Source organism: Balaenoptera ricei, chromosome 5 (genome assembly GCF_028023285.1).
Source record: "Balaenoptera ricei isolate mBalRic1 chromosome 5, mBalRic1.hap2, whole genome shotgun sequence".
NCBI classification, from domain to species: domain Eukaryota; kingdom Metazoa; phylum Chordata; class Mammalia; order Artiodactyla; family Balaenopteridae; genus Balaenoptera; species Balaenoptera ricei.
The window spans coordinates 78,430,671-78,440,773 of NC_082643.1; the positions used below are offsets into that span (position 1 = coordinate 78,430,671).

The window sequence follows — 10,103 nt, forward strand, 5'->3', positions numbered from 1 at the left end:
CAAGATTATGTTGATCAGTTGGCAAAAATGTGACCAGAAGCTCACAGGAACCTAATGCTGTATTTAGCCTAGGAGCAAGTGCTTCAGTATTTGCTAATTCAGCGTTTGTGGCAAATCTGTAGAACATAATTACTGAGTTTAACAAGAACTGACAATATTTTTTTTGCATATAAGTTAATAAGATTGATGTAAAGGTAAATAGAGTCTTTTACAGATTGGGCCATAGACAGCCTTTCCTGTATTTCTGGGGCTTTATGCCATTTCTCAGTACTGATTTCCCTGGCCTTTTCTATCTTTTTGATGTTTTCTCCTAGTGGCCATTTAATAAAAATAGCTCCTATTTACTGAAGGCATATTATGCACCAAGTTCTGAACTTGATATATCTTAATTATTAATCCTTATAACCGGGACTTCCCTGGTGGTGCAGTGGTTAAGAATCCACCTGCCTTTGTTATACAGCAGAAACTAACACAACATTGTAAAGCAATTATACTCCAATAAAGATGTTTGAAAAAAAAAAAAAAAAGAATCCGCCTGCCAGTGCAGGGGACATGAGTTCGATCCCTGGTCCAGGAAGATCCCACACACCATGGAGCAGCTAAGCCTGTGAGCCACAACTACTGAAGCCTACACGCGCTAGTGCCTGTGCGCCAGGACTACTGAGCCTGCGCCCTCTAGGGCCTGCATGCCGCAACTACTGAACCCGCATGCCGCAACTACTGAAGCCCGCGCGCCTGAGCGCTGTGCTCAGCAACAAGAGAAGCCACTGCAATAAGAAGCCCGCGCACCGCAACGAAGAGTAGCCCCTGCTTGCCGCAACTAGGGAAAGCCTGCGCGCAGCAACGAAGACCCAACACAGCCAAAAATAATTAAAAAAAAAAAAAATCCTGATAACCTTTTACAAAGGTGTTGGTATTTCTAGAGATGATTAAGGATCGGGGGAATTTTTGTAACTTGCTCAAAGTCATAAAACTAATGAGTAGCTAGGTGTTTCTGACTCCAAAGCCCATGCCAACCCTCATTGTATACTGCATTGCACTAGAACAGGGGTGGGCAAACTACAGCCCCCAGGCCAAAATGCGGCCCACAGCTTGTTTTTGTAAATAAGTTTTATTGGAAAATAACTATGCCCATTTGATTACATATTGTCTATGAGTGCTTTTGAGCTACAAAGGCAGAGTTGAATAGTTGTGCCAGAGACTGTATGGCCCACAAATGCTAAAATATTTTTTACCTGGCCTGTAAAAGTTTGCCAGCTCTATGTTAGAGTTAGAGATGCAGGGCAGTGATACCAGCTGAATGAGGGGAAAAAATAGAAAATATAGCCACAACAAAACTTAAGCTAGAAAGTGATTTATAATTATTTGTAATTATTTAAGATTATTTATAATTATTAGGAAATTATTTATAGAGTTGATTAGTTGCTTGCAAATTTCACACAAGTTATAAACCCATTAATTTTCGAACATTCAAATTTTATTATTAAAAATCCAAGCATAAGCCCTCTGATTAGTATGACAAAGAAAGTTGTAATATGATTTAGTTGTTTGGTTCCTGAATGAAAATATTATCTTTTTTTTTTCTTTCTTTCTTCAGGTTTTGGTGGGAGTTGCTTTCAAAAGGATGTTCTGAATTTGGTTTATCTCTGTGAGGCTCTAAATTTGCCCGAAGTAGCTCGTTATTGGCAGCAGGTATTAATCTTTATAGTCAACAGGTTATGATTAACTTCTAATTAAAACATGTCACCCTTTTCTGTCAAATGTTTTTGATAGGATTAACTTTTCCCAGGAACTCAGTTATTATTATATTCAGTTTGTTCATTTTAGGTTTATTTGTTGGGCTTCTGTGTTTATAATTTGTCTTTTTTGGTAATCATCTATGATGGAAGTTTATGATAAACCAGTATTCCTTCTAATTTTAATAACTAAATTTGCTCCCTGAGTAAAGCAAGAAATATTACTTTTAATTATAATTCTTCTCTATCTTGAAAGGCGTAAGATAAAAGTAAAGGCAAAAGAACCTCTATTGTCATGCTTCCAAGTGGTTTGCATATGTTGATATTTGTTTTGTCCCTTTGAGATTCACAGAGCTAAAATTAGAGACCCTTCTCAAACTGGAAATAGAGTTAACATTTATTGCATGCTTACTCTGTGCCAGGCACTCTTTTAAGCACTTTACATGTAGTATCTTAGTCCTCATCGTTAATATTATCCCCCCATATATAGATGAGGAAGCTGAGGCTTAGCAATGTTAAGTAATTTGTTCAAGATACCAGCCAGTGTATGTACCTTTCCCAAATATTTTTTCCCCAAGTTTACAGCTTTTCAGATTTCAGCAGCCAGTAGGAATGGAAGGAAATTAACATTTTTAGGGAAATGTACACTTTTAGGTTCATTTCACTCAATCCAGTATGATGGCTTTATCTTACTGTCCATTGTGGGGAAAATGCAGATAAAGGCTTGATTTTCCAAAACTTTCAGCTCATTTCCCAAGCTCTCAGGCTCTGAGACGGCTTCTAGAAGCTTAGAGCCTTAAAAAAAAGTCTTTCCTTATATCCATATGGTCACAAGTATGATGTCTTGTTTGTAAATTCTTAGGAGAGTAACAGATTAGGTGATCAGAGACTTTTACTCGTAACATTTAGTTAAAAATTTTGCCAGATGTTCGTGCTGTTATGGTTCATCCAGAGGCAGCTATAACTCTGTACATAGTTTGACTGTTCTCTGTCCACTTTCTACTCACACTCAGTTTTGGTGAGGGGTCAGGGGTAAGCATATGAAGGAGTACTTTGGGGTTTAATTGCTTCCACAGGGTTTGGAGAAGTGGGCTATGTGCCTTTTTTAGGTTGGCCTCATGGCTGGACCTCAAATGGGGTTGAAATTTAGCTGTGCTCCCCACCTTAACATCCATCCCAGCCCGATGCATGGAAAGTTAAGCCAAATGAAAATGAAAATTTTCAGGCTGGCTATAAGGGGTGGGGGGTGGGTAATTATTTTTTTCAGTCTGTAGATACTAAAGAGGTTGTTAATCTTTGCCTCCTGTTAATTTATAAGGCTTGTATTCATACAAGAGTACTCACCATAAAGCTGTGAGCAGTGTATGGTACAGGCTGCACCTCTTCTAACTGATCCTTGCATAATTGTCCTTGTCATTTCAGGTCATAGACATGAATGACTACCAGAGAAGGAGGTTTGCTTCCCGGATTATAGACAGTCTGTTTAATACAGTGACTGATAAGAAGATAGCTATTTTGGGGTTTGCATTCAAAAAGGACACCGGTGATACGAGGTACCAGTTCTTTGAAATATTTCAACCTTTTTGAGAATGTTAACTCCTCATCTTATCCAGATTTTTTTTTTTTAGGTAAGAAGTGGATTTATTTAGAGAGAAAAACACTCCACAGACAGAGTGTGGGCCATCTCAGAAGGCGAGAAAGGCCTTATCCTGATTTTTTGATAGTGGTTGTGTATGTGAAATACATGTATGTATATAGTATAAAGAATAAAAATAAAGTGGACATCAATATCCTCACAAGAAATAGAATCTCACCTGTATATTAAACCCCTTAGGCATTAGAATATATGCCATTTATGGGACTTCCCTGGCGGTCCAGTGGTTAAGATTCTGTGCTGCCAATGCAGGGGTTGTGGGTTTGATCCCTGGTCGGGGAACTAGGATCCCACCTGCCATGCGGCATGGCCAAAAAATAAATAATTAAAAAAAAAATTTAGAATATATGCCATTTAAAAGTGCAGCAATACTGATTTTTTTCCTTCAGAGAGTCGTCTAGTATATATATTAGCAAATATTTGATGGATGAAGGCGCACATCTCCATATATATGATCCAAAAGTACCAAGGGAACAAATAGTTGTGGATCTTTCTCATCCAGGAGTTTCAGAGGATGACAAAGGTAAGTAGGCTTTGAGTCTCATGTGTCACTGAGTTTGGGCCCCCAGACTTTGTTCTCTAGAAACCTTTGGTTGTTCAGCATTTATCATTTATATCATTGGTAGGCCCCTCTTTTCAACCTTATTTCTCTAAAATTAAACTCTCAGACATTGCTTCATCAACTTTGATTTGAAGTAATCAGCTGTGGGTTAGTCTAGTGATTTTTCCAGCATATTCTAAAAAGTCCCGGAGATTCCAAGGAGTGCTTCTGGGGCAAAATTGGGAGTACTCCAGGCCCCCACCATTACCCCTACTCACACTTTAACCAGACCATTCCACTTCTGTCAGACCCTCAACTCCTCCAGCAATCTTAGTGTTAAAATGCATAATTTCAAATCACTCCTTTCTTATTCCAACTTTCTGTTGGGTTGTTATAGTGGCCCGGCTCGTGACCATTTCCAAGGACCCCTATGAAGCATGTGATGGTGCCCATGCTGTTGTGATTTGCACTGAATGGGACATGTTTAAGGTGAGGTGACAGTAGTGAGATTAAGGAAAATTTTAGAGGTGTTCTAGTACCATTTGGGGTTGAGTATGTGTTCCCCATATATGCTCTACTTGTTTCTTTGGTTCTGTCTTTACAGGAACTGGACTATGAACGCATTCATAAAAAAATGCTGAAGCCAGCCTTTATCTTTGATGGACGACGTGTCCTGGATGGGCTCCACAATGAACTACAAACCATTGGCTTCCAGGTAAGCATGATCCTGGATTGGTTTTGTTTCATTTGTTTGGTCATTTCCTTTTTAAAGGCTTTGAGTTTTAGAATTTTAATATTTTTTCATTTAGCAATAGCATAACTCTGGGGCAACATGTCAGTCAATTCTCTGGGAAGTTCTGTGGTATTTGTGAAGTACTCCACTCCCTCCTTAAAATTGTGATCTAAAGGTCATTCAGTGTTGGTCTTTCTTATTACATAATATCAGTTGCCTATCATATGGGGCCAAGATATGCCTTGCCTTACCTCATATAAACATCAAGTAAGAAAATATACACATAAAAAAAATTTTTTTTTTCCTGGAGCCTCCAAAGCTACTCTGCTGCACTGTCTGCATCACACTGACCCGCTCTGAGGCCAGGTCACTTATTCCTATATGAATGTTTTGAAAACTGCAGTATGCAATATAGTTGTCACATGTTGGTATGGGATCCTATGCCTCTGGGTGCTCAGCACTGTGCTGGTGCTGTGAGAGGTCTGAATGAAAAGTATGGGAGCTGCAGTGGTGCTGGCCCTCTTTTAGTTCAGAGTTTGTCAGTTAATTATGGAACTGACAGAGAGAGCTGTCAGAGAGCTGACACAAACCTGCACAGTACATTTTATGTTGCATCCATTTCAATTCTACCAGGGGCCCCAAAAGTATTAATAAGAGGGAGCTACTTTCCATTTCCTCAGAGCAGAAATGGAGTGGGAGGCTTGGGGGGAGGTTGGGAGGATAAAGAAATCTGCCGGGAGATTGCTGTCAGCATAGTCCCGAAGCAGGGCAGAGTGCAGCAGTGCTTAGAGCTGGCTGTGTGCGTCTGCTCAGCACCAGCTGTCTTGGAGAGGTACTGATGAGGCTTCATCCACTGTTCAAAATACCTCATCTGGCTCTCTTAACCTGTCACTGACTTGTTGAAGATCCTTCTTATTTAGAATTCAGTGCCCATTTCTCATTCATGAGAGATTAACTTGCAAGAAAAATCAGATGACATCCTTGTCTGTTCACACTCCATCAGAGACCCTGGGGACCCTTTTTTTTTTTTTTTAAATAAATTTATTTATTTATGGCTGCATTGGGTCTTCGTTGCTGCACGTGGGCTTTCTCTAGTTGCGGCGAGCGGGGGCTACTCTTCGTTGTGGTGTGCGGGCTTCTCCTTGCGGTGGCTTCTCTTGTTGCAGAGCATGGGCTCTAGGCATGCGGGCTTCAGTAGTTGTGGCACGCGGGCTCAGTAGCTGTGGCGCATGGGCTTAGTTGCTCCACGGCATGTGGGATCTTCCTGGACCAGGGATCGAACCCGTGTTCCCTACATTGGCAGGCGGATTCTAAACCACTCTGCCACCAGGGAAGTCCCCCTGGGGACCCTTTTATCCTACCCCACCTTAGTGAGTAATGTGACTGTTTTTCACAGTCATGACTTAAACTCAGCAATGTTATTTTTTAAAGATTATTCGCAGGCACAGACACATTTTCTCTCATTCCTGTTTTACTCATCTAAAGGAGAAGATATGTAGAGGTGTATATATTTAAAATGAGTTTGAGTTCTTATAAAATTAACTTTTCCAAGTAAGGATTAAAAAAACAATTAGACTGGAATTACTAAATAAAGGGAATTTATAAGCCACTATATAAGACAATTGATGAATATAAAGCAGAAGCCCTTTGTGGTATGAGTCAGCATTAAATATTAATTTTTAATTAAAAAGACATTTATGAAGATTGTTTAGTATATTTATCTGTGCTGTGTAGAGAGGAGATAAACTTATGACTATTAAAGAAGCAGTGTCTTTAAAGATAAGATTGATTATTTTGGATAGAGGGGATTCCAGCTGGAGCCTTTCAGGCTCTGAAACCTGAACTTCTAAAAAGCTATGCTGTTATAGCTTATGCAGGCTTTTTAGAATGAGGGAAACAGACATTAGAATAGAGTTTGAAAGAATGTGAATTAACTGGAATCCGGTCTGTTTATTGCTTTCACATGTGCTACTGAAACAATCGTGGCAGGTGGTTCCCTGTTCTGTTTGAGGGGGTCTGGTGTCGAGAATGACAGGAGTCAGTGTGCCCTGCTATGAATATGAAAAGGGGAGTGCAGACTGACTCTAGAAACATAAACAGTGTGGAAAGAACCAAAGATCTTTCATAGCAGCCCAGATGACTTGAGAAACTTTTTCTGCCTTTAAAAAGAAAAAAAGCATCTAGGTTTTAGCCCTTATTATACTACATTACAGAGTTTTTACATTTAGGTATTGTAATTGTTAATAATTTTCTTTCTAAAATCTTTTTTTCCCCTCTAGATTGAAACAATTGGCAAAAAGGTGTCTTCAAAGAGAATTCCATATGCTCCTTCTGGTGAAATTCCAAAGTTTAGTCTTCAGGATCTACCCAACAAGAAACCCAGAGTATAGACATTGCCATTTTTATTTGTAATTTTTTTGGTACTTCAGGATAGCAAATATCTATCTGATACTAAATGGTAAATGAATCAAGTGCTTTTAAGGAAACAAAACTATTTTTTTAATAATCAAATTTATACTAGCTGTATGGGAATTAGCATATCTGGTAATTATGAAACTAGAATATTTTTTACATATTTTTATAATATTGTTACCTCAGTGATTGGATGCATAGCAAATAACTGTGTTGGTTTTAATGGTGTCAATTTTTGTAAAATTAAACTTCAAACACTTTTTACTTTATAAAATGTTTTTAGGCAGCACTTTAACATCACATTGTAATGGGAATGGCACGCCTCAGGTTTTCTGATCATTGGTTTATCTACTTGTCATTAAGTATGTATTTTAAACCATGAAATGGCTATGCTAAATACTGGGCTAAACCTGTTAACCTTTCCAAAAGTGTCATGGAAGTTTAGAGGTTTCTGGATTAATTGGGTAAGATGTTTTCCATGCCATTTCTTGTCTTTCTGAACTGAGGAGGATGCAATGGACAGAATGTGGCCTTTGAGCTTTTTTTTTCCTATGCTTCCGTGTTAGAAGTAACCCTACAAGTATGGTTTGGTTATTGTTCTTTTGCTCCTTTTGTTTTAATGAGCTGTGTTGTTGGTTTTCTAGTCCAAAAAGATCATCACTGCCCATTTCCAATCAATCCAAATAAGACTAAAAGGCAATTATTTTTTTAGCATGAAGAGAAAATCAGTGTAGTGAAATGAAAATCTATTTCACTCCACTTCTTGTTTTTCCTCACTGATCACTATGTTTTTTTAGTCCACTATTTGTTACTTTTACTTTGCATTTTCTTCCTGTAACTCATTGCAATTTCTCCCTTTTTCTTTAAGTAATAAAACCAATATAATCTCATATATAAACTTATAGAAGTAGATTTTACAAGTTATGTATAGCATAATCCTAAAATAAGGAATTTTGTGTCTTCAACTACGTTTTTTCTTATGTCTCTTTGACTTATATTTGATTTTCTCTTGTGTTTATCATTACTGAAATATGTCAGATGTCCATTTGATGCTTGTGCTCTGCTGAGAGTGTACAAATTGAGTTAAACAGATACAAGTCTCATCCTTTAGGAATTTAGCGGTTCAATAAGAATACAGAGACAGATGGGGACAGAGACACCTATCCAGATATCAAATACATAAATAAAATATTCTGCATAAGCCACTGTGTGGGTTATTTTTTGTCTAGTGCAAGTAACTAATAAGTCATGACAGTATGACATTAGACAGGAAAACAACACTCCTTACTTTTTTGAGAAAGGGGAATTATATTGTTCTTTCAAATGATGCAAGAAAGCGAGGGAATTTAGCAAATAGACCAGGTATCGGCAAACTAAATCCCATTGGCCAAATCTGGCCAGCCACCTGTGAGCTAAGAATGTCTTTTACATTTTTACATGATTGATTACATCTTAAATGGTTATATAAATTGCTATCTGGTCCTTTAAGAAAAAGTTTGCAGACCAGAGTGAAAGAAACAAAACACCAAAAAGAGATAAATGCCAGAGTATTTGAACATACGATGATCCCTTGCTCATAAGACTTTGAAGTGAAGATGAGCTTATTAATTAGAATTTGCTTTACATTTCTGCTTGAAAATATTCTTGTATTGTGCTTAATAATCTTATATTCTAGTAAAGGGATTATAACCCGAAGATGTCTTGCTAAAACAGATAGAATTAGGCACTGGTTTTAAGTTGCAGGATGCTTCAATGCCTAGGATTGATAAGTAAATTGATAAGTAAACATGTAAAATATAGGTACTGATTAGAAGGTAGGAGAACTGGTAAGTGGAAGAAAATACAAAAGACAGTTCATAGAGCCATGTAAACTGGCAGTTTGTAATGGGGAAAAATCCCCCAGTGACTGGGCAGGTAACTTACAGCTATTTGAGGCCTTTGTGTGAAAAGTTGGAAGAAGATGGTTAGCCATGTTCTCCCCTATTAAGAAAATTAAAGACCATGTGTATTTTAAAAACTGATACAAGATTTCTATTTTTAGGTGAGTTCCCTGGTGGCCTAGTGGTTAGGATTCCAGGATTTTGCTGCCGTGGCCCAGGTTCAATCCCTGGTTGGGGAACTGAGAGCCCACAAGCTGCACAGGTGTGGTTAAAAAAAAAAAAAAAAAGATTTCTATTTTTATTAGCTAGTACTTTATGTGAGATTATTAACTAGTAATTAAAATTGAAAATAATACATGGACATTTTTAAAAATTCAAATAGATACAAAAGAATATATAAAAAAGTAAAATCTCTCTCCCACAATATGTTCTCCAGAAATCATGTGTTATTCCACTTAAGACTTCCAGCTTTAAGTCCTGACTGCATTACTTTCTGCATTATTTTCCTCATCCGTAGAGATAATTCATCTTTAACTCAGAGCTGTTATGCGGATTACATGAAATCACTGTCTACACAGAGATCTTACTGGCAGTGGCCGGCAGGCGATGGGCACTCCTGTTAGGCCCACTGACCCAGAACCACGTGTAGGCTCTGGAATCACTAAGAGTACAGTAATTAACACAGCCTTACAGGGCAGGCACTACACTGAGCCCTTTAGATGCATTTTCTCATCTATTCCTCATGTAAGGCCTTTGAGATAAGTTCCATCCCATTTTCAGATGGAGGACAGAAGGCTAAAAAGATTAAGTAACTTGCTCACAGTCACAACCATTTGAATAGGAGCTTTTCTTACTTGAAGTTGAAAGCATCCTAATTTCAGAGGTATTATTATTAAGAGTGGGCACCTGTGACCTTAAGCAGAATGATGGGATAGCATCCCAAGGGAAGAGACATGATGGATAGGGCAAAACAGCATGAGCGGCAGCAGAGAAGGATGTAAATACTTGCATTTCCCCCTCCCAGGGACTCCCAACTACTAGAAAAGGGTCTGAGGTTCTGCAGGGGGTAGGGATGAGGAAGAGCAGGGAGGTTCAGTAAGACAAACTATTGAAGTTAAGGTCTCGTTTTCTATGTAAGGTCATTTGT

At 38.3% G+C, this 10,103-nt stretch overlaps 1 protein-coding gene across 2 annotated transcripts in view; it reads left to right on the forward strand.

Moving 5' to 3' along the window:
• The window catches only part of UGDH (UDP-glucose 6-dehydrogenase), a 29,500-nt gene extending 21,223 nt beyond the window's left edge, over positions 1 to 8,277 (forward strand). For both annotated transcript variants that reach the window (XM_059924138.1, XM_059924139.1), the window contains 6 exons: positions 1,598 to 1,692; positions 3,159 to 3,289; positions 3,780 to 3,913; positions 4,329 to 4,420; positions 4,536 to 4,646; positions 6,944 to 8,277. In XM_059924138.1, the coding sequence (XP_059780121.1) occupies positions 1,598 to 1,692; positions 3,159 to 3,289; positions 3,780 to 3,913; positions 4,329 to 4,420; positions 4,536 to 4,646; positions 6,944 to 7,054 (674 nt within the window). In that variant the 3' untranslated portion in view covers positions 7,055 to 8,277. The remainder of the gene's footprint in view (positions 1 to 1,597; positions 1,693 to 3,158; positions 3,290 to 3,779; positions 3,914 to 4,328; positions 4,421 to 4,535; positions 4,647 to 6,943) is intronic.
• The last annotated feature ends 1,826 nt before the right edge of the window (positions 8,278 to 10,103 follow it).